This window comes from Pleurodeles waltl, chromosome 1_1 (assembly GCF_031143425.1).
Source record: "Pleurodeles waltl isolate 20211129_DDA chromosome 1_1, aPleWal1.hap1.20221129, whole genome shotgun sequence".
In the NCBI taxonomy this organism is placed as follows: domain Eukaryota; kingdom Metazoa; phylum Chordata; class Amphibia; order Caudata; family Salamandridae; genus Pleurodeles; species Pleurodeles waltl.
The window spans coordinates 245429298-245454056 of NC_090436.1; the positions used below are offsets into that span (position 1 = coordinate 245429298).

The following is a 24759-nucleotide window of genomic DNA, read 5'->3' on the forward strand; positions in this document are numbered from 1 at the left end:
CCCATGGCTTTTGCTGTATCAGTGTCTTTCTTGAGTTTATCAATAGCAGTGTCGACTTCCGGCCCAAACAACTGCTGTTCATTAAATGGCATATTTAGCACGGCTTGTTGAATTTCTGGCTTGAACCCTGACGTACGCAGCCATGCGTGCCTTCTTATTGTTATTGCAGTATTTACTGTCCTTGCAGCCGTATCTGCTGCATCCATTGAAGACCGTATCGGATTATTAGAGATACTTTGTCCTTCTTCCACCACTTGTTGTGCTCTTTTCTGGAACTCTTTGGGTAAGTGTTCTATGAAATGTTGCATCTCATCCCAGTGAGCTCTATCGTATCTTGCCAAAAGTACTGGTGAATTGGCAATGCGCCATTGGTTTGCTGCTTGTGCTGCAACCCTTTTGCCCGCAGCATCAAATTTGCGACTCTCCTTGTCTGGAGGTGGTGCGTCCCCCGAGGTATGAGAGTTTGCTCTCTTACGAGCTGCCCCGACAACTACTGAGTCTGGTGTTAACTGCGTTGTAATATAAACTGGATCTGTTGGCGGTGGCTTGTACTTTTTCTCCACCCTTGGAGTTATGGCTCGGCCTTTAACAGGATCCTGAAAGATTTGTTTTGAATGTTTTAGCATTCCTAGGAGCATAGGTAGGCTTTGGTATTGGCTATGAGTGGAGGATAGCGTGTTAAACAAAAAATCATCCTCAATTGGTTCGGAATGCAAGGTGACATTATGGAAAGCAGCTGCCCTTGCGACCACCTGTGTGTAAGATGTACTGTCCTCAGGTGGCGACGGCCTCGCAGGGTACGAGTCTGGGCTGTTGTCCGATACTGGAGCATCGTAATGGTCCCAGGCATCGGGATCATCTTGACTCATTGTAGTATGAGTCGGGGAGTGCATCAGTGGAGGAGTTGTTACCGGTGATGTGTGCATTGATGGTGGTGGAGACGGTGGTGGAGTTGTTTTTCTTGATACCTTTGCCTGTGGCTGCTTGTCCTTTTCTTGAAAGGCAAGTCTTCTTTTTATTTTAATTGGGGGAAGAGTGGTTATCTTCCCTGTGTCTTCTTGAATGTGGAGCCTTCTCTGAGTATAGTCTGGCTCTACTGCTTCAAGTTCCTCTCCGAATTTATGCTTTTGCATTTGGGAGGACAATCCTTGTTCCTCTGTATAGGAACCTGTTTTCGGCTCCGAGGCTGGATGTTTCGGAACCGAAACTTTTTCGGACGTCTTTTTAGGCTCCGAAGAAACCTTTTTTATTTTCGGCGTGGTGGTGTCTCGGTGCCGAACTTCTTCGGTGCCGCTGTCCCGGTGCCGAAATTTCTCGGAGCTGATGTCTCGGGTCCGAGATTGCTGTGTGGCGGTATCTCGACCGGAGTCGGATGACTTCGACACAAGCATGCCCTTTTTAGGTGCCTTGGAAGCTTCTTCTTCCTCCTCGAAATGCTCTTGTCCTGTCGGCGTCATCTGCAGTCTTCTGGCTCTTCGGTCTCTTAATGTCTTCCTCGACCGAAACGCTCGACAGGCTTCACAAGTATCTTCCTTGTGCTCTGGAGACAAGCACAAGTTACAGACCAGATGCTGATCCGTATACGGATACTTGTTATGGCATTTTGGACAGAAGCGGAATGGGGTCCGTTCCATCAGCCTTGAAGTCACAAGTGGCCGGGCCGACCAGGCCCCGACGGGGGATCGAAAAAAAACCTGAAGGGCCACCGGAGCTCTTCAAAATTTGGTGTCGATCTGTTGTAACTAACCCGATACCGAACGCAAACAATACCGACTTTTTTTCCGAGATTCTAACTAACTTTCCGACCCGAAACACGGAGCGAAAAGGAACACGTCCGAACCCGATGGCGGAAAAAAAACAATCTAAGATGGAGTCGAAATGGGAGGAGTCCCTCAGTCTCGTGACTCGAAAAGACTTCTTCGAAGAAAAACAACTTGTAACACTCCGAGCCCAACACCAGATGACGGGATGTGCACAGCATGTGTATCTGCAGCTACACATGCCATCGAACATATATATATATGAAATCCATAGGAGTGGCTTTGTCGACGTTTACGGACTGCCATCTTTTATTAGATGGACACAACAAATTATTTTATAAGTGGGCAGTATAAAAAGCATCTAAAATTATGTATAATTTGCATTTCTGTCTTTTTAATGTTTGTATTTATTATGGCCAAAAAGGAATATTACCCATGAACTGATTATGGCTTCGATACTTCGATATGTATTCCACAACAGCAATTTCATCATTTGAAGGTTACAAACACTTACCTTGGCAGAGTGTTCCATGGTAACAACCACTTTAGTTCCTGTGCTGGAAACCAAGTCCATGGCACCGCCCATTCCTTTCACCATCTTTCCCTGAAAGAAACAACCATTGGGATTAAAAAGAAAACAATATATATTAAAATTCTGACTACGTACTTTGAAGGAAATATAAGGATAACTTCTAAAACTACAAAGCGCTTTCAGGGAATAACCATTGGGATTAGTGGAAATCTTCTCAACTGGAAGACCTCAAAGAACTCTGCAGATCGTCAAACATGACTACAGTTAGGGAAAAGCTGGTAACTCAATGTAACAGATACAGTGGAAGAAATTATAGACCCCTTATTTGTCTTTCTACATGTGGGGGATCAACAGGCCCCACCGCTTAACAGACACACTGGAAGAAAAACATGATTGTGGAAAGCATAATTTGGAGATGTAGAAATCAATGTTGTTATAGTTCTAGAAAAAAACTTGGAGCTGATCTCGTGAAATTTAGGATTTTCGTATAAAGTAGAAATGCATTAAGCTGTTGCAGTTCAATACCCAATGATTCCCAATGATTCTTTGACAATAGTGTATAACTACAATTGTATATGCATCTGTATTGTGCCCCTTATAGATCCCAGATACATTTCAATTACGTTGGTGTAGTTTATGTAATTTGAGGAATATCGCATTATGCTTTTCTTGGCAAAATTCCAAAAATGATGCCATGTCGCCTAATTACAACAAACTAAAATCACTGGAATAATGTGAATGTCCACAACAAAGAAGGTGAGCAGTCTCTAGCCTTTGGCGCTATTTTTCAGCACAAAATCCAATAAGGAAGAGATGTGCATTCCGCGCTGAAATATAGTGCTAGATGCCAGATTTACATTTCATTCAATCTGGCATAATTTTCCCAAAATTCTGTTAAATTACGAGAAAGTAAATTATGCTACTTTTGCACACGACAAAACCTCCTAACCCTCACAACGCACACATCAGAATTTCGGACAGAAATATCTTGCGTCCCCCCTCTTAGTAGGGTGATGTCATGAAAAGGAGCACGAGATAAAGCCTGCACAGTTTCCATTAGTCAGTTGCTGAAAGTTACTCTGCAGGTATCTTGTGGAATTCTTGGATGACCACTGAACCATCAACCCTCATCATGTGCTGGATACAGCAGTTAAGGAGTGATCTGCAGGAAGGGATTCTAAAGGCACTCCTGATTCAAGCCCTTATTACAACAAGGGTTATTACAATGCTGTAGCATGTCCACTCGAGAGACTGAGGAGGTAAAGGAACCAGACCTGCAGAGATTACTGTATTAAGGTCATCCTATGCACTTGCTGGTGTTGTATAGTAAGATGAAATGCTTTAAAGTATCCTGTCATTGTGGTGGATGACAGATCTATTTACTGGCTCTATGTCCACTTAGTAATGAATGAGATTGGTTTTGGAGGGTGAATGGTGGCTACCAAATGTACAGGAATGTCTCAAGGCTGCTCCTAATTGGGCGGTCTCGTGATACCAGTCTCTTACATACCTACAGACTTCATTTGTTTATCCACTTCATCATTAACCCCTTATAATGTATACAGTTGTCTTCCAAATATCAATTTGTGCACGTTTCTTGACTAAGATTAAAAAAAAAAAAAATCCGAATCAACATTTGATACCGGTTTCTTCCGTGAAAGTATTTCGATTCCTACAGAAATCTACATTCTGGAACTGACACTCTACCGGTTCTTTTGAAATTTCAATAAAAATATATCTTTCGGAAAAAAATGGACATTAAAGTTCAATCTTGTGTAACAATGATAAAAAATACTGATAATGATCAAGTAAAGTAAAAAAAGACTTACAGAAAAAGTCCACCTGCTGAGCACTATCAATCATGACAGTAGGCTGTACTGCTACCACCGAAGCGCAATGATGAGATGAAGGCAAAGCACAGCAGAAACTGTATGACGTAACAAGACATGCGGGCATACTGTACTTTAGGTACGTTTTTAGGCTTTCTAATTAGTTACATACTTGCATCTGCATATTCACCATTAACAGAAGATACAGCAGCGTGCTAAGTAGTACTAATAAGAATAAATAAACCAGGAAGCAATAACAAGGGCGGGAGGTGAGCATTGGCACATATATCAAGTCAACAATTTGGAATGGAAAAAATCTCAAGAGGACAAAACAGCCATTCTTAGCAACAACTTGAACATAGGACATGTAAAGTGGCCAAAGTATGGGAGAGAATGATAACCTTAGGAAGAATTGATAATGGACAGTGAAGCAAATTGCCCTGAGTTACTCAGCTTAGCTAGCCATAGTGGAACCTATCTCTCAGATATAAAATTTACATAACATGTATCTGAGAGCTGATGCAATCCTATTAGTCGTGACCATGGGGTGAAAGGATGACCAGGAAAGAGGGTTGCTGAACACAAATACAGAAATTGTTAAGTGCTTGTTCCTGAACATGCAGAATGATGGACTTGGCTCTCTCTGCAGGGTCATCCCCACACTTTTTGCCTTCATAACTGCTCTTTTTGCTTAATTCGTTTTGTTAGCCCTAGGACTTTTGTGCCTTTTACTCCTGCTAACCAGTGCTAAAGTGCTTGTGCTCTCTCCTTTGAGCACAGTAACATTGGCTTACACCCAATTGGCACATTTAATTTGCTTGCAAGTCCCAAGTAAAGTGAAACTACACATACCCAGGGCAGGTAAATGTAATGCTACTAGTGGGCCTGAAGCACTTATAGTGCCACCCACTTTAGGAGTTATTTAAACATGCCTCATGCCTGCCACTGCAGCATGTGTATGGAGTTTTAAACTGCCATTTCGACATGGCAAAATGAACCTTTTGTCAGGGCTGAACCTTTCTTTTTAATGCATGTAAGTCACCTCTAAGGCAGCACTAAACAGCCCATAGGGCAGGGTGCAGTATATTTAAAAAGTTGGACATGCAACTTTAAGTGTTTCATGTCTTGGGAGTGAAAAACGACTAAATTTGTTTTCCACTACTGCAAGGCATCCCTCTCCCATGGGATAAGGTTAGGTTACCTTATTACATTTAGTAAATAAACTTTCAAGGGGGAGTAATTAGGTATTTCGAGTTTGGTGTCTATAGAATTGTAATTTCAACTCCTAATTAATGGTACAATTGGATTTTAAGTCTAATTCTCAAAATGCCAATTTTAGAAAGTTGACATTGTCTTGTCCCAGCCATTGGGTGCCTGCAGTCTGTATCCTGGGTCACACGGCTAGGTGTACCTGACAGTTGGTCTTTGTGTATTACTCTCAGACAGTGAGACAAAGGGGGAATAAGTGTGTGAAGGATGAGCTATAGTTGATTTGATAAAGGGGAAAACGCTGTCACCTTTCACACTTGCACATCATGAAGACTGCCTCAGCAAACTCTCAAAGAGTTTCACAGTAGTCTTTTGTGCCCCCAGACACAGTGGGGCCAGGGAAGAGAGGCTGGAAATTCCAGACACCTCTATATGGTAAGGACTGTAGACGTTTTTCCAATTTCAAATTGAGCATCAGGTACAAATAGTGGATCCTAAGACTCAACTGTTCAGTACACTCCTAGACCTACGGAAGACTCAGAGGGACTGCTCTGCTGCAAGAAGGACTGCTATTCTGCTGCCTAAGTGAGAAAGACTGGACCTGCATCTTGAACCCAGGACTATCTGAGTGACTCAAGGGCTAGTTTGCTGGCCTTGTGATCAGAGCCTCAGGGACAGAAAAGGCTCCAGCCAACTTGGGCCATGTACCTGAACTCTGAATGTTATGAGTCCTGCCCCCCAAAAGTGGTGCCACACAGTCCTGGACCCTTGAAAGAGGACATGAAGGTGCTCTGCCAGTCCAGCAGTGTCCTAGCAGACCCGTATCAGCACGTTGCATCAGAACAGCCACTGTGCAACGCAGCCCTCACTCAGGACCCCACAGTTCTTCAGAACCGCCTCTGTGTGATGCATCCTTGACACAACCTAGCATCCCAGCCCCACAGCTCCTCAGAACCGCCACTGTGTGACGCATCCTTGACAAAGGACCTTGAATCACAGCCCGCAGAGGGATGCATCCTAGAGGCAGGATTGGCATCGCAAACCTGTAGCTTCTCGGAACCGTCGCTGCATAACGTACCTTTGATGCACGATCTTGCATTGCAGCTCACTGGAACCATTGTGCGCAACGCATCTTTGACGTGGGACCTGGCAATGCTCTGCAACCAGTATTTAACGTACTTTGTTCAGTGGGCCCAACTTGGTCCCTGTATCCGACCTCATCTCAATCGGCTGGAACTTGTGACTTTGTTGCTGTCCAACGCTACCGGATGACTACAGTTGGCGCGCTGTGCTTTTAGGCAGTATTTTTATCTAACTCTTTAAAATTGCACATCTCCAGTTCTACTAATTGGATTTCTATCATTTGAGTGTCAAATAATTTATTAAGTTTTACTAAAAATGGTGTGGGATTTTTCTTGTGTTGTGTTTGCACTTTATTACTGTTTGAGGTGCTGCATAAATACTTTACACATTGTGCGGGCACAGGAAAAGAACTAACAGGCTGCAACACAGACTAAATTTCAGCAAGCTATGGCACAGAGGTCCGTCTTATAGAGGTCTGAGTATAATGCCCCAGGCTATTCCCTGCATTGCTTTGGACCAGTCAATTCGGATCAGGAAAAAAGGGAGAGACCAACCACAGATGCTTCCGTTCTATACAAAGTAAAGACTATAACACATTCGGGCTGAGATACAGGTACATCACAATTTAAATATGAGCTCCATTAATAGATGCATCTGGAGAAGAAGCCCCTAAGTTGTTTATTAGGGGAAAAGTGCATAATAAACGAAGATACGGATCACTGCCACACTGATTAAAACAACAGAGGCACTGCACACGGATACAAACACTGACAAAGAGAATGACAGATGGTGTTGAAAGACAAGACAAACATGGATTACTGTCAAGAAGCAGGTAGCAGGCACAAGAATAAAATGCAATTTAAATGGGACATATCGGATTGCAGACTTGCATACAGCAATGTACAGAAAGGGGACAAACATTCATTAGAGACGTCATCGCTGCTATCACTGAAATACAGTCTAGCGAGATTTGAATGCTATGCTATGCTTCAGGAACATCATGAAACCTTTAATGAGGCAAGTCAGCTGCAAGACCCCAGTGGCCTCCTGGAGATCAACAAGGAATGGTCGAATGTGTTAAAGGGTGGGGTTTGGCAGTATACTAACATATTGGCACAGTACTTGATAACATATTGAGAGAGGAACTGAAAGGTAATACCACAGACACTTAAAGACGCCTTAATTATAATACTACTAAAACCAGGCAAAAATCTGATTAAATGATTATCATATTGGTCTTTATTATCCACAATGTGTGATACCAAGACACTTGAACAAATACTCATGAATGTACTTGAGACAATGTTGCATGTGTGGATACACCCAGTCCATATGGCTTTGTCCTGTCTAGGGGCACGACCAAATGCATGCAAAGACAACCCCTTCTCACGTCAGAAGAGAGGAAGGAACCCTGCTGAAAAAAATGGTTATCAACAGACGCTGAGAATGCTACTGACTCCTTTCATTTGACAAGAGTTACGCAGAAGGCTTGTATACAGGAGGGTTGGACGAAATCCTGTGGCATATGACTGGTCACTAGTGTGTGAAGTACTACAGTGTATGAGACTCTAGATGTGCATAAAGGAGCCAATCACAGCTGCTGCCCATCATCATCAGTATTCACATTAGACATAAAACAATTTTCAGTACACATTATACTGCGTCACCTAAGGTATGCAGTGGCAACTGGGATAGAGACGTCTCACAATGCAATAAGCGGGGGACATAGCTCTGACACCGCCAGTGTGAACCAATGGAGATGGGTGTTCTGTGCATTTCCATCCACAGTTGGTTTTAAGACTAATTGGGTAAACAAAAAACGTAAGTGTTATGTCTGGTTATCAGAAATATGCCCTGTGGTTGACTGGCAACTGTAAAAACCACTCATGGCTTACAGTGCCTAGGAATTCTAGGACATCAGCCAGACACACAAGCTACCTATCATTCTTTCTGATTAATATGTTAGCTCCCACAGAATCTTTTCTTACCAGGCATGAGACTGGGTTTTGATTTTTTTTTTTTTTAGCACCAGCATATCACCAGCGCCTGAAAGCACTGGCTCTACTTCTAAGGAGCACACAACTGCACCAAAATGGATGTTATGATAAATGGTACAATAGGGACAAATGACTTGGATTATATCCTGTTGTCCCACACAGAGAGGGTGCAGACAGCAAAGCCAAAAGAAAGGAAAGGAAAAAGCACAAACATACAATCCGCAAGAGGAGAGAGAGAAGTGTGATAAGGAATGGCAGGTGATATCCATCAGAAAAAAATTACCAAAGGGAATGGCCTTTTCTTATATGAACCAGTACAGAAATATCTCTGAAAAGGGGAGGGCAGATCACCACGAAGTTTAAATTGGTTACTCTGCAGCATCACTTTACCAAGCTGTGGCTGCACTATATCCTTTTTGTACAGGCAATAGTGTTTAGCGAAAGAGTGTATAGAGGCCTAAGTCGCCATTTAACAGACAGACATAAGAAAGATGCATTCAGGAGTGTGTGAGAATGACTGTGGAATGACTGTGGAAAACCTCCAGGGGGTCTGTACTAGTAGATCAGATTTGTAGCCGATATTACTGAATGGATCACCTAGAAAATGTGTTCTGACAGATTTACCCAAGGAAGGGCCTTTGTAAGAAGTTAACTGATTTGTGTCACTGCCACAGCTTGCAAATATATGTATATAATGGCTTAGAGTCCTTCTAGGGTCTTGCCTATGCAATCTCTCCTCCTCTGTGGAGGAGGGAATGAAGATGGTAAAGAAATCATTTACGCTAAATGAAAATCTGATACTTGTTTTGTTAGGAAGGAAGGTTTGTCACTCATCCGTTTGATTTTGGTGAGAAAAAAAGCACAAAGAAAGGTAACATTCATGTAATTCTCCTCCTTCCTAGATACAAAAAATGTTTTTCCGACCAAGGAACTTTGCAGTGCATAGATGCAAAGGTGGCTCCTTTTGGTAGGTGAGTACCAAGTTGTAATCCTCCAGTGAGTCAAATGAGTTGTCACTGCACCAGGATGCAGACACAGCCCACCTGCTGAAGTACTGTTGTTGAGATGTGACTCCTTGCACGCAGCAACACATCTATTAACACCAACGGCAATCAATATGCAGACAACGCTAGCCTTTCACATTCCATACATACATGGGCAGTGTAGCTATGAAACATGGGAGAAGCAAGGGACACTGATGCAATAGGAGATTGTTTAATTGAGGAAGAGGACAAGGACAAGGAGCTGACTGATCGCTATTCTCGGACTCGGTCAGGATTGGTGTATCAAGCTTGTTTTTCCTAGTGTATGGTGAATCAAATGGCCATGTTGTGGCCTTCTCTTCCGAATGTCTCTCAGAAACAGAGATACATAAGGGAAAACAAACTGGATCTTGAATGTCCAATCCACAGGCAAAGACGACCCCACTGATTGACAGTATTACACCAGATACTACTTGCTCTTGCTTTCTACACACAAATCTGTCTGGGTTCCCCATATGTAAATAGCTGAGGTCCACCATGAGGAAGGTCTTCAGAATAAAGTCCTATAAGGGGGATAGCCTCCTCCACTGGTGTGTTCCGTTTCCTTACCAGATGAAATGCTGATAGACCACTTTCTCCACCTACGGCCCAAAACCAAAAGTGCACTATCTCCTCAAATAGAGGTTTTCAGCCAACACCTTAAGGTCTGTTGATATAAAAGACTGGGGTTGTGCTGTCTCTCAGAATCAATCCCTGCCTGCCTTGAATATATAGAACGCCTTCAATGCCAACTGGGTGCCTCTCAACACTGGCAAATTGATGTACATGTGTTTTTTCTTAAGTGAACTACACATCAATGATCTCGAGGCCACTTAAGTGTTTTCCCCAGTCTACAAGAGACGTGTATTAGCACAGCCACTTGACACCACTGTGGACAGAAGTGCTCCCCTTCAAAACGTTTATAAGGAGGAATATCTACCAATGCAGAGTAGGAGTCAGAGTTTTTGGAAAAGGTATTCTGTCCTCAAAATGGATTTCACTTCAGGAGTTAATCTCATTGATTCTGGCACATCTTAAACCTCGCATGAGTTAACATGGGGATGCATGATGCAATCAGGTGTAGAAGGTGGAAGACTGGCTTAGTGCTCTATACAGGTTGCTGGGTAAATGTGTACACCATCTGCTAGATTTGCCCCAGCCTTTGTGCAGGGGGCAAGCCCATAGTTTCTGAATACCCAGAACTGCAACAATGAGCAACAGTCGTTTGGCACAGTGCCAGGGATGATCACACATTTTTATTTTTGTTAAATCTCTGTGTGCGGCACATAGGTCAAAAGGGAGAACTGTGAATTGTTCCCCTCACCACAAATGTGATTTTTTCCTGTGACCCAAACGGGGATCTATAAGCATCTTGCAAATCCACACACAACATTCAGTCGTGCCACTGGAGGGCCTGTAGTATCAAGAAGTAGGTCACCATCTGAATGGACAGACCCAACCTGTGTTGATCATACTAGTGATGCTGAACTGAACTACTGATCTGACACCATCTGTATGGGCAGCAGCACAACACACTATGATCAAGTGATCCACACGTTCCACTGGTCCGCACGTCCTCGAAGACCGGCAATATCTGAATTGCCTTACAAAAATAGTAAGTACATATACAGTTACTGCTCAGAAAATTCTTACTGCACGTTTTCATTCCTCAAATCAGGACAGTTTCATGTGAGCAACGGAAATGGTCTCTACAGAACTAATAGGCCGTAGATGGACAGTGATGTCATTTAGTGCATGTAAAGTGTAAACTTCATGTAGAAGGAGCTCATCTACTCCCTCTTTTTTTCTTTGCATTATGAAACTTGTAGTTCTGTTTATCGCTTTATAAATTCAGGACAACAAGTACTGGACGGAAGAGAAAACGCAGGGGACGGGAATGAACTACACGAAACTGCTATCCCTGAGTTCTAATCAAGGATTCCCAGTTCCTTCTATCTATTGTGGATATGGTAACATAGAATACGTGTGCTAACAATAATAAAAGGGGATGCATACCTGAAACACGTTTTACTCCATAACATATACATCGAGCAAACTCAAAACAAGTGCTGCATCGCAGGGAGGCGATTTAGCGACGTCCATACACAAGCAATATTTAGCAGCTACATTTCCAGGCCATGAACCGCTAAAACGGATTAGGACTGCACGCCCGGTCCTAATGTAAGCCTAAGGAGAATTTGGGATAGGCCATTATACCACCTTTTAATACTGTTTTTCGAGAGATATCTATTTCCCGCCAGGGCTAATAGCAGATTTAATTGGCTCTGACATACCACAGACGGCTTGCTAAATGATTTGACTAGCCCATGCACAGTACTCTGTACTAAAAGCAAATATTTACTCTTCCGGGAAACAGCCACTGTCGTCAGCCAAACTGTGTCTAATGTTTCTATAAAAACCTCGCTACGCCTGCCTCCCATTTAGCTATGTGACGGGCACTGAATCAGAGGAAACGCACACTCAGGGCCGACTTTTGAGCGATGCGGCCGAACCCGGCCCTGACCACAGGGGGGCGCTGTGTTTAGCAATCACTTCAGAAACTTGCGATTTAAAAGCACCTGCTGAAAAGTTCCTTGTGCGTCTAGCCTTTAGGAAACAATTAAAATGTCAAGATACCCCTTGAGATTAATGTTCCTGCTAGGGAGAGAGATGGGAGTTTTGCCTAGCAGCAGCTCTGACTCTACATGAAGTAGCCTACAGCGTTAATATGTCTGCTGCAAAAAACAGAACTATGGGGCATATTTAAGAAAAGTGGCACTTCACATAGTGCGGCACCCACTTTTCTTGCATCCCTTAGCGCCCCCCTAACGCCACCATGTGCGCGTCCTATTTAAAATAAGGCGCACCATGGAGGTTGTTAAGGGACTAGCATCGGAATATTTTACGCTAGTCCAGCGCTTTGCAGGATGAGCATCAAAAATGTTGACGCTAATCCTGCAAAGCACCCAGAGGCCCATTATAACCAATGGAGGCCTTCTTTTAACGCTTGCTCTGAGCAGGCATTAAAAGTGCTGGAAAAAAATGACGCAAAGAAATCTGACAGATTTCTTTGCATCATTTGTTTGGTCCCCCCGACGGGTGGATGCCCCCTTTGCATACATTATGTCTGGCACAGGCATAATGCAGCGCAAAGGGTTACAAAGTGGCACAATGCATGCATTGTGCCACTTTGTAAATATGGCGCAGCGTTTGACACTAGGGGCTCTTAAATATGCCCCAATGGGCATATTTGAAAAAAAGTTGCACTGCATACAGTGCTGTGCCACTTTTCTTGTGCCCTTAGCATCCCACTAATACCACCATTTGTGTGCTGTATTTAAAAAATGGCACACCATGGCAGTAGTTAGGGGACTAGCATCAGAATTTTGTACGCTGGTGAGGCGCTCTGCAGGATTAGCGTAAAAAAATTGGATGCTAATCCTGCAAAGCACCCAGAGGCCCATTGTAACCAACGGATGCTTCCTTTTAATGCCTGCTCTGAGCAGGCGTTAAAAGTGCCAGAAAAAAAAATGACACAAAGAAATCTGTCAGATTTCTTTGCGCCATTTTTTCTGCCCCCCTAACAGGGGGAAATACTACCTTTGCATAAATTATGCCTGGCGCAGGCATAATGTAGCGCAAAGGGTAACAAAATGGCGCAATGCATGCATCGCGCCACTTTGTAAATATGGCAAAGCATTTTTGGCCTTCCAAAGTCACATTAGCGTAAAAAATCTGACGCTAATGTGGCGTTAGAATGGCGCTAGGGGCTCTTAAATATGCCCCTATATTTTATGTGGATAGCCGAGTGGATTAGTAAAGCTAGCCTTTACAAGTGCTTTAAAACACATGAATGTATGTGAAAGGGGAGCAATGAAGAGATGAGGGGCACATTTGCCAGGTGGTAGTGAGTGAAACCGAGGAGGAGGTCATGGGGTGGAGGGGTGCCAAAATAAACTGTTGCAGTTTTAAAGCGGGCCCTGCGCTCACTAATTAGTCAGATATAAAGGTGTGCAAAATACGTGTTTGGGAGGCAATTCACTGGGCACTTCCTGGGCTTTCGCCATGTGGAAGTGTAGAACAAACAGGTGCAAAGAACTAATAAAACAAGCTCTGGCAAAGCCAATAGGTTTCACCTATGCGAATTCTATTGGCTTTGTCAATGTTTTTTGACACGTTACCCAGCAGTTGAGCTGCTATGTAACATGGCTTAAAGTAAATAAATAAAGCGCTATGACGCGGACAATGCTGGCTGCATCACAGCATTTTTTGTAAATTTTTTTTTACTTTAAGACATGTTACAGAGCAGCTCAACTGGTGTGCAGCAAGTAAAAAAACATATACAAAGACATTAGATTTTGCATGAGTGAAAGTTATTGGATTTGCTAATGCTTGTTTTAGAGGAGGCAACTCTATCAGCACCCCGCTGGGAATATGCAAATGCTCACTCCCTTCTAATGTAGACAGAGACAGGGCTCAGCATTAAGATAAGCCAATGACCAAGGCGCGTTCTCCTCTGAAGGAGATCTGTGAATGTAGTTCAATGATTTAAAGTTTCTGAGGTAGAGAAAAGGAAGTAACCCGCAGGTCACGTTTTCAATGGAGGGAGGTAGATTACTGGGTTAATGCAACTAGTGCGCGATTTGTGTGTAAACTGATATGGACAACTCTTAGCAAGTTAGCTCAGCGAGCTAATGTTCCTACAGCTGACATCTACATTCAGAAAGCAGGTCACGTAGCTCCGAGTCCTGGAGCACCCAGCCCAACAAAGTCCATTAAAAAGCACATTAAAGTGCGCCAATAGTGTTATTTACAAGATTGCAAATAACAGGATCATAACTTGAAAGCAGAAAAGAGGTTACTAAAATGCAAAAGATAGAAAAAGTACAGGAGCGACGAAGGCCAAATGAGAAATATCGTTGGTTCACGAATAAAAATGTGTGCTAACGCTTCCTCACCAAGGGTCGAAACCTTTTACCCATTACTGAAAAGTTTGACCTCATCTGTCCCACTCCCCAACTCCCAGGCAGAAAAAGAACCAGAACACCTGTACCGTGCTATACGTTTATTGGCATGACCAGTCAGGCCAACATTGTGAAGGTTACGGGGAATACGTACACAAAGCTAAACCATATTTTTTTCATTTATTGGACTGGCTTTTTTTCCTGGCCTGCGCACTGATAGCGGAGGAGGATGTGAAAGTCAGTCACACCTTCCTAGATGGGTGCTTGCCTTAGGGGCAGAGGACGGCTAGCAGAGGGGCCGTGAAAGGAGTGCTTGTCGGCAGGAGGGTGGGGGTTTAACATTGGAGCCCCCTCCGTTCACAGAAGTACGGTGAAAGCAGGGATCAGCCTCCCTGGAGACGGGGTGCAGGCGTGAGCAGCACAGGAGTACAGAGGGACAGGGAAATAAAAGAACAGACCGATGGTGTTTCACTCCCTTCTTAGAAACAGGCTCTCAAATCTGGTTGGGTGACGTTTGCGCAATATTAAACAATAAATAAATACATCGTGCTGAAAAATGATAGACTGAATTAAAAACGCTTTGTGTGAGCTATTTAGCTGTGTTAATGTTTTAAAGGATGTCCGTAGCTGTCAAGTTTTCAAATTGTTTATATGTGACATTTCTATACATGCGAGTGACATTCCTCTGTGTATGAGTGACATTCTATTGCCAAATGTTTGACACTTTAAATGACACTTTCAACAAAGCAATTACTATTGTTTAGATTCCTCTCTGTGGGGTACTGAAGTCTGCTGAGTGGGTTCTTTGAGTGTCTCAATCAGCCATATGGTCTTTATACCACTATCTTATGCAGTCTCTCAATGATTGACACTTACGCATTCTTCTCACATCTTTCTAAAATCTCCCATCTGCATTGCTCACAGGCCATTGACTCCCTCCTCTGCTCACTCTGACCTGCCTCAGGTACTTTCCTGTGTTGCCTTCCTTCATGGCACGCACTTTCTCTCGTGCACAACTGGAAATATATTGCTGTCCTTCCTTACAATATTTTTACAGTTGTCATTTGTGCTCCAAGTTTCTGCAGTACTCTGGTGCTCAGGAGGTTGCGTGCCTCTGTGCTGTTGCTGAGTGTTGAGCAGCTCTGGCAAGGTGGTCAACAGAGGAGTCCAGAAGACTATGATTGGATGTTCTTTAATGTGTGCAACCGTTAAATCTGCAGGACCCAATGGGGGCTACCTAGCCTCATATGTGTGGGTCTCGTGACTGGCTTGCAGATGGGGCACTTTAACAACTGACTCTCGAGTCAACAATGACTCCGCATCTCCCAAAGTGGCGTCCAGTGTGGCCTTGACACCCTGGGCTGAGTGGGCGGCCCTCTGGGTCTAGAATCCTGCCGTGACGTACTTCTTCTGGTGGTGAGGCCGAGGAGCGGGGACAGGTCGCACACTGAACACGGCACGAGGACCCTCGTCTGGGCCAATCTATTGCTGGGGGATCTGCTGCAGCTGGAGTTCCCGGCGGGCTCAGGCCCACCTGGGCCTGCGTTGGTGAAGCTTGACGACTGGCCCTTGGGTGGCCCTGGATAAAGGTGGGTTCTCCCCTCCTCCCATGCACTACACACTGTGCCCGATCTTCCCCTGATATTCTGGCAATCTCCAGGTACACGCATCTGGCCTGAAGTAAACAGCGCTTGACAAACCAGGAAAGCAAGTGAAGTCCAAAAGGTGGACAATTACACCCACCCAGCTATGTACTCAGCGACAGGGGAGGGCGGCCAAAGCAGCATTCCAGATCCCTGAGGCAGCCCCCATGCCTCCTGACATTATGGCAGGCATTACCAGTTCAATAGAAGCAATGGTTTTCAGGATCAACACAGTTGGGGTGGAGGCGGGCTTGACCCGTGCGGACCTTCAGAACATGTCATAGTGCATCGCTGTGACTGAGGGGCAGGTGGCTGAGCTCCAGCAAGAAAACAAAGAGCTCAAAAAACCCATTCAGGACCTACGTACCTAGACCATGAGGGCTTGACGACCGGGTGAAAGACGAGGAGGTGGGTCAAGGAAGAATAATTTGAGCCTCATCGGCTTTCCGGAGGGATCCAAGGGAAAATAAGCCGAGCTGTTCCTCAAGGACTGGATCACCAGAGTGCTAAAGCCATGCAAGCTCTCTAATTTTTTCACAACTGAAAGAGCCCACCGGGTGCTTGGACCGGTGCCCCAGCCAGGTGCTCCGCCACACATTGTTATTGCTTGCTAGTTAAATTATAGAGATCGGGACCTTATATTGCAGCATATCTGTACTCATGAAACATGGAAATTTGAGGGGTAGAGTATTCTGATTTTCCCTGATTATACACGTACAATGCAAAACATTCTAAAACGTTTGCAATTGTTAAGAAAAGTCTTTGTGACCTGAATCTGAAATACGGGTGACTGTACCCGGCACGTCTCGGAGTACAACACAATGGGAAAAGTACATTTTTCGACAACCCTGTGGAGGCTAACAAATGACTAGACACACTAGATGCACCTCGAGGGGCACCATCACAGAAGCCTTGGGGTGGTCCTTCGACTCCTTGGAGAGGGCCAGGGACGCAGAAGAAATCACTGCATTTGGGGGGGCCTAGACTGGTAGCACCAGACTGGCAGAATCCAGCAGTGTCACAGACACTGGAAATGTGTTTCTTCATCATCATGGCAGAAGTGGGGACCTCAGTGACAGCACAGATGTGGGGCATAGAACTCCCTGTGGGAGCACCTGTGGAATGCCTGAATTACTAGCCATCGCCCTGACTGCACAGGCACTACTTACCTCCTTGCACTGGTGCACCAAATGCTTCGCTGGCATGAAAAAGGGTGCCTTCATTGGAGGACTTAAGACATATATCCTTTACTTGGCTTTATTCTGTACTTTGTAGCTTATGGCCCCTTGTATCGGGGATGGGGAGGGGAGGTGGGGTATTGGGGAGGTTGCCTGCTCGCCAGGTGTAGGTGGGATTTCACGGTTTTGATGCCATGGTACACGAATGTCCTGTTATATTGAACTTCACAAGTTTCCTTTGGGACATTAGTGGCAGCTGGCAGCCTCCTGGAGGTTGCAGGGGAGTTTAGAGGATCGAGATTGTGCGGGTTCCGCTTGAGGGCCCTTGTTTGTAATTTGGCTCTTGCTGGGCTTGTGCGGGGTCATACGCTCAATAAGTAGACACTATGACACTCCAGGTCGTTGCCTCATTTGGGAGGGTGAGTCAAGGGGTTCAGAGTTTTTGCCTGGACCTTCGGGACTTTGGTTGTTTTAACAGATTGCCCAGTGGTTGGGGGAAATGCCTACGACTTTGTTTAGAGGGATACTGTTTTTTTGGGGGGGGAGGGGGGAAAAGGGACTCCACTCTACTGGACGTACAGTGATGCTGATTGTTTAGTCAGACATTATCAGGGAGGGCGGAGTCTAATGGAAGATGTTATGCTGAGGATCTGTTATGTAGGGTGATTTCATGGATTCTGACTGGCACTGTGTGACCTGGAACGTATGAAGTCTGGGGCAACCTACAAAACGTAACAGGATTCTTTCCTAGCTAAAGAGATATAAGATAGCTATAGTGCTATTTGCGGTGACATATATAGATATTGTAAATGCGGCACACCAGGCCACATATCTATCTAATCATTCACCCAGAACACACAGGAGGCCCTCGGGGATCCGATTGTGGCAGAACAGGTTTGAGGCATTGACTGACCCAGTGTTTGCGCAACTGGTTGTCAAAACTGTCACTCATGATGTTGCTGAAAATTGTAAGAGTATCACAAGTCGAGTAACTGAATGGGATACTCTAAAAGTGGTGGTGAAAGGGTAATTTCTTAAAGTGACTTTAGGTGTGAAAGCACAACGGCTGTGGATGCTTGATCTCCATTAGGGCAATCTGAAGCAATTAGAGGAGGAGCTGGTGAGTTTGCCACAAACTGGGTGAATGGAAGACTGTCAAATAGATACTGGAAACGTGGGATAGATTAGACCAATATACTCACACAAAAAATAGGCAATTATATATAGAGGGGGGCAGAGCCAGCAGAATGCTTGCATGGTTAATCTCCAATGAAACTCACGGCCAACATATAGCGGGGGTAAAAAATGCAGCTGGCCGGATGGTGTCCTCACAACTTTGCTGCTCACTTAAGTAAGGTTTATGTGCAATCGTGCCCTTCCAGTTTCTCTAACCTGGAAGCATACACGACAAACCTCCATATGACTAGAGTCCCATCAGACCATAGAGAGCTTCTGGATGCGTTTATTTCTAAAGAAGAGATTGTCACCACGATTTACAGCTAACGCACCTCAAAGGCCCCCGGGGGTGACAGCCTTCCGGACGAATTCTACCACAGACATGCTAACACCCTTGCAGAACAATTACTATTGGTGTTTCAGGAAGCCCTGCGGAAAGGGATTTTGCCATCTTCAATGAGAGAAGGTATAATAGGCTTAATGCCCAAGCCAGGCAACGATACTGGTGTGGTATCCTAGTAAGGTCTCCAAGTACCGCCTGTTATCTATGATCATTGTGGATCAAAGATCCTCAGCAAAATCTTGGCCACCACACTTTTAATCTACATACAAGCACTGGTACATGAAGATCAATGAGGTTTTATTCCTCGCCAAAACACACTTTGTAATTTGCGAAGGTTATCTCTGGTGCTATATGCGCAGTGTGGGAAGACCTTTGTGCTGTGGCACTACTTGACACAGAGCAGGTCTTTGATTCCCTCAACTGGGAGTATCTTTGGCATGTTCTACGTAGCCTGGGTATGGGTGAAACATTCATCAAATTGGTTCAGCTACTGTATCATGAGCCGGTGGTACGGGTGTGGATGAGTATAGCGGTCTCGGCCCAGTTTCGTCTTAAGCACTGGACCAGACAGGGGTGACCCCTGTCCCCGGTGCTGTTTGCACTGGCGATGGAGCCACTGGCCTGTTAACTGTGTTCAGTGATGCAAGGTTGGGGCGTGCCAGTAGGTGGCACCATGCATGTTGTATCATATGCAGATGACGCACTGATTTATTTGCGTCAACCGGAGAACTCAGTCCCTATATTGTTGGGGCTACTGGTAGAGTTCAGGGAGATCTTGGGCTTGCATGTTAATAAAGCGCAATCTAAATCATTCTCTCTAGGAATAATGGGTGAGAGGAGCTCCATGCTGTCCATTCCGTGGGAAACTTTGGGTACCTGTTGTCTAGGCATCCAATTAGAAGAGAGTGCAGAGGGCTTTCTCTCCTTAAATATGTGATGGATCTTAAATGGGTTGAGTTCCTCTGTTAAGTTATGGAACATCCTCCCGTTGTTCTTATTGGATAAAGGTGCACTAGTCAAACTGGTAATCCTCCCGCAATTTCTCTAGATCTTTCAGCGTGAAATCTATGATATTCCCAAATGATATTTCCAGGAGCTTGACAGGCTCATAGTTAAATTGCTGTGGGTGTCGAGTAGGAAGCGGTTGAGTCTGGCCACCTTGCGGAGACCCTGGAGCCACAGTGGGTTAGAAGTGCCAGACTTAGAGTTATATTATCTCACGGCCCAGTTGCAGCACGCTGTGCACTGGTTCGATGACAGGGGCAACTGGGAAAAACATTTGCTCAGTGGAGTACATGGGATCACACCCCTTCTGGAATTATTCATGCTAGAGGAGAGGGTGCCGGCTGATACATCTTTCATGATGGTGCAGGTGGGGAATGGGCTGTCAGGGGGTGCTTTGTAGAGCACCTTATGCCCCCAACTTACCGGTGTGGTGTCTGAAACCCTTCTTACAGATAACAAAAATTATGTCCATGGATAAATGGCATGCTGGAGGCTGCTGTACACTTCGGGATCTGTACCTGAAAAATAGGTTTATTACCTTAGAAGGTGCGGTAGACACATTCCAACTCTGTACAGGGAAATTTTTACAGTTTGCTAAGCTGGCAGCTACAGTTCAGGTTATCTGGCTGTCATTCCCTAAGGCCCAGACGGAGTCAATCACTCTGGCTAGCATGTTATATATGACTGGTGGCAGACGTCTGGTATCCATTTTATATCATGCGTTCCAAGACGATAGACTAATTAATCCCCGGCGGATACAGGAGAGGTGGCATTTGACACTGGGCGAACAGCTTACGGATAAAGAATGGGACAGTGTCCGTTCTGCGGTCCAGACGTCAGCCGCATACACCAGGTTTAAATTGATCCATTTCAATATAGTGTATCAGGTGTATTTGTCTTCAGTCACGCTGAGAATGATATACTCAAGTCGCTCCTCTGCTTGCCCTAGATGTTTCGCAGAAGAGGCAGATTTCTTCCATATGATTTGGAGCTGTGTATCCTTATATTCATATGGTCAGATTGTAGTAGAATGCCTAAATTTAGCCACCGGTTGGATGTTATCTCGGGCCCTTAATTTATACATACTCGCCCTCCTCCCCATTAAAAGAAAATACTGAGCAGGAAGTTTTTGATATTGGGTCTAGTCCTGGAAAAACAACGAATTGAAATAAGTTGGTTGGCTTTGTCTCCCCCTGCGGTTAATGGATGGTTGAAAGATATGGCTCAACGGGCGGTGGCAGAGGAGTGCCGCATGCAACAATACAGATGGGATGACAAGCTGTTGGATGACTTGCGTGCTTGGACTGCCATGCTTGCAGATTGGCTGGACCCTCCAGAGAGTAGACCCCCGTAGAGTGCAAACTGGAGGGAAGCAGGCTGGCTCGGTATGCAGGTTACCACTGGATGGTGCCGAACTGGAGCGCCTGTGTCATAGGTATAGCATATGTTGCTCGTCCCTACTTATTTCCTTTCTTTAGATGCAGTAGTTAGGTGGGGTGGAACTATTCTGTGGCAGTATACATTTCTGTGAGGCTATATCTTGCCTGTCACAATCTAGATGGTCACTGGTCTCAATCAATCAATCACAATATTTATAAAGCGCGCTACGTACCAGTTAGGGTTTCAAGGCGCTGGGAGGGGGGAGGGCTGCTATTGGTCGAAGAGCCAGGTTTTGAGGAGTCTCCTGACGGTGAGAAGGTCCTGGGTCTGGCGCAGGGGGGTCGGGAGGGAGTTCCAGGTCTTGGTGGCGAGGTAGGAGAAGGATCTGCCGCCGGAAGTCTTGCGTTGGAAGCGGGGAACGATGGCGAGGGAGAGGTTGGCAGATCGGAGTTGGCGGGAGGGGACGTAGAAGTTGAGTCTGTTGTTCAGGTAGGCGGGTCCGGCGTTGTGGAGTGCCTTGTAAGCGAGGGTGAGGAGCTTAAAGGTGAGCATCTTGTCCACGGGGAGCCAGTGGAGGTCCTTCAGGCGGTGGGAGATGTGGCATCGGCGGGGTACGTCGAGGACCAAGCGGGCGGAGGCATTTTGGATGCATTGGAGTCGTTGGATGTCTTTTGCTGGGATGCCTGTGTAGAGTGCGTTGCCGTAGTCAAGTCTGCTACAGACAAGGGCCTGGGTCACCATTTTTCTGGTTTCCGTTGGGATCCACTTGTAGATTCTACGGAGACTGCAGAGGGTGTTGTAGCAGGAGGAGGAGACTGTGTTGACCTGTTTGGACATGGTGAGGGTGGAGTCGAGGATGAAGCCGAGGTTGCATGCGTGGTTGGCTGGTGTTGGGGGGGGGGGGTCCCAGCGCGGTCAGCCACCAGGAGTCGTCCCAGGCCGAGGGGGTGCGTCCAAGGATGAGGACCTCCGTCTTGTCAGAGTTCAATTTCAGGCGGCTGTTTCTCATCCACTCGGCGATGGATTTCAGTCCCTCATGGAGGTTGGCTTTGGCGGTGTGAGGGAGAGGATAAGCTGGGTGTCGTCGGCGTAGGAGAGAATGCTGAGATTGTGTTGACGGGCCAGTTGTGCGAGGGGTGCCATGTATACGTTGAACAGCGTCGGGCTTAGCGAGGAGCCTTGGGGGACCCCGCAGATGAGCTTAGTGGCTTCGGAGCGAAAGGATGAGAGACGGACTCTCTGGGTTCTGCCGGAGAGAAATGAGGAGATCCAGTTGAGGGCTTTGTCTTGTATTCCGGCTTCGTGGAGGCGTGTTAGTAGGGTGCGGTGGCAGACCGTGTCGAAGGCAGCGGAGAGGTCCAGGAGGATGAGGGCTGAAGTTTCGCCGTTGTCCATTTGCTGTCTGATGTCATCTGTGCCGGCGAGGAGCGCGGTCTCAGTGCTGTGGTTGCGTCTGAAGCCGGACTGGGAGGGGTCCAGGATAGAGTTGTCCTCGAGGTAGTGGGCGAGCTGGGCGTTGACGATCTTCTCAATGACCTTCGCTGGGAAGGGGAGGAGGGAGATCGGGCAGAAGTTTTTGAGGTCGTTGGGGTCAGCCTTGGGTTTTTTGAGGAGGGCTTGGATATCGGCGTGCTTCCAGCTGTCCGGGAAAGTCACGGATTCAAAGGATAGGTTGAGGATCTTTCGAAGTTGGGGGGCGATGGTGGAGACGGCTTTGTTGTAGACGTGGTGTGGGCAAGGGTCTGAAGGGGATCCTGAATGGATGGTGTGTCATGATCCTGCGCGTTTCGGCGTCGTCTACGTGGGTCCAGGTGGTAAGGTGGTTGGCGTGGGAGGAGATGTCGGGGTGGGGTCTGGCGGAGGTGTGGTGTTGAGGCTGTCGTGGATGACGGCGATCTTCTGATAGAAGAAGGTGGAGAGTGCGTCGCACAGATTCTGGGATGGTGGGACGTCGTTGACGTTGGCGCTGGGGTTGGAGAGCTCCTTCACGATGCAGAAGTGCTCCTTGCTGTCGTGTGCGTTGTTGTTTAGGCGTTCTGTGAAGTGGGAACGTTTGGCGAGTCGGATTATTTGGTGGTGCTTGCGGGTGGCTTCCTTATGGGTTATCAGGCTGTCGTGTGTGCGTTCGAGTAGAGATTTCTTCATAAGTTTCTGGAAGGTGCATTTGGAGGTGATGAGTTCGTCTGTGAACCAGGCAGCTTTTTTCTTTTCTTGGTTGACGGTGGGCCTCTTGAGTGGTGCGAGGGTGTTTGCGCAGTTGAGGATCCATTGTTGGAGGTTGATGGCAGCGGCGTCCGGGTCGGTAGGCGGGTTCTGGGCGAGGGTGCTGGTTAGTTGGGCTTCGGTGAGGAGGTAGTGGGGTGCGGTGGTGCTCGGTGTGTTTCTTGAATGTGAAGTGGACGCAGTGGTGGTCGGTCCAGTGGAGTTCGGTGGTGTGGCTGAAGGTGGCGTGGTTGCTTGCGGAGAACCCCGGATCGAGCGTGTGGCCTGCGATGTGGGTGGGTGTGTTGACCATTTGTCTGAGCCCGAGGTTGGAGGTCAGTGATGCGGTGTTGGCGTCGTTATTGTTCTACAGGTGGAAGTTGAGGTCTCCCAGGAGGATGTAGTCCGTAGAGGCGAGGGCGTGGGTGCTCGCGAGGTCGGCAATGGTGTCACTGAAGGGGGGTCTTGGTCCTGGTGGTCGGTAGATGAGTGTTCCTCTGAGGGTGGTGTTGGGGTCCGTGTCGATCCGGAAGTGAAGGTGTTCAGCTGTCTTGAGGGTGTCGTCCGTGTGGGTGTGGATCTTGAGGGTGGATTTGTGGACGATGGCTATTCCTCCCCCGATACCGTTGGTGCGATCTCTTCTGGTGATTTTGAAGCCGTCAGGGATGGCGATGTCAGGGGCCGAGGAGTCGTTCCACCAGGTTTCAGTCAGGAAGGCTACATCTGGGGCGGTGGTGTCGAGCAGGTCCCAGAGCTCGATGGCGTGCTTTCGTGCGGAGCGTGTGTTGAGGAGAAAGCAGTGGAGGTGGTTGGTGTTGGTTGTTGTAGGCTTCCTTCTTCTGTTGCAGGTGAAGCTGCAGGCGCGGCAGGAGAAGGGTCCTTTGGTGTGCTTCGGTGTGGCCTGGAAGTAGGCTGTGGAGGAGCCGGGGTTGAGGGCGAGGAGTTCGCTGGCCGAGTAGCGAAGTCTGGTGGTGCGGGGGCGAGCGGACCAAGGGGGGGTGGCGCTGGGCACGGTCCAGGCGCGGACGGGCGCAGACGGGCTTGCCATTAAGAAGGGCGGGAGAGGGAGGAGCAGCTGGGAGGCGGGAGGGAGCGGCGAATGGGGGTGCGAGGGGGGCGGGCCGCAGGGAGGCAGCGGCAGGGGAAAGCGGCAATGGGGAGCGCCCAAGGGGCGAAAAACAGGCGGAAAAAAGGCACAAAAGTGAAATAAAGTACAAGGCAGAGAAGGCGATCACAAAGTATGCAATACAGTCACAAATACGGTAAACGGCACAAAGCACAAGCGGAATACAGCAATCGGAAGGGGCACAAATGGGGGCAAGAGTGAAAGGAGACAAGGCGCTGAAAAACAAAAACATTTACAGATACGGCAAAAGCTGCACAGTGCACACGGGTCTAGCGAAGCTTATCAGAAGCCCACTAGACACCAGGGATGA

At 46.6% G+C, this 24759-nt stretch overlaps 1 protein-coding gene across 1 annotated transcript in view; it reads right to left on the reverse strand.

The window, feature by feature from the left end:
• The window catches only part of OXCT1 (3-oxoacid CoA-transferase 1), a 448860-nt gene that overhangs the window by 99885 nt on the left and 324216 nt on the right, over positions 1 to 24759 (reverse strand). Inside the window, exon 14 of the mRNA XM_069221450.1 lies at positions 2275 to 2364. Coding sequence (XP_069077551.1) covers positions 2275 to 2364 — 90 coding nt within the window. The remainder of the gene's footprint in view (positions 1 to 2274; positions 2365 to 24759) is intronic.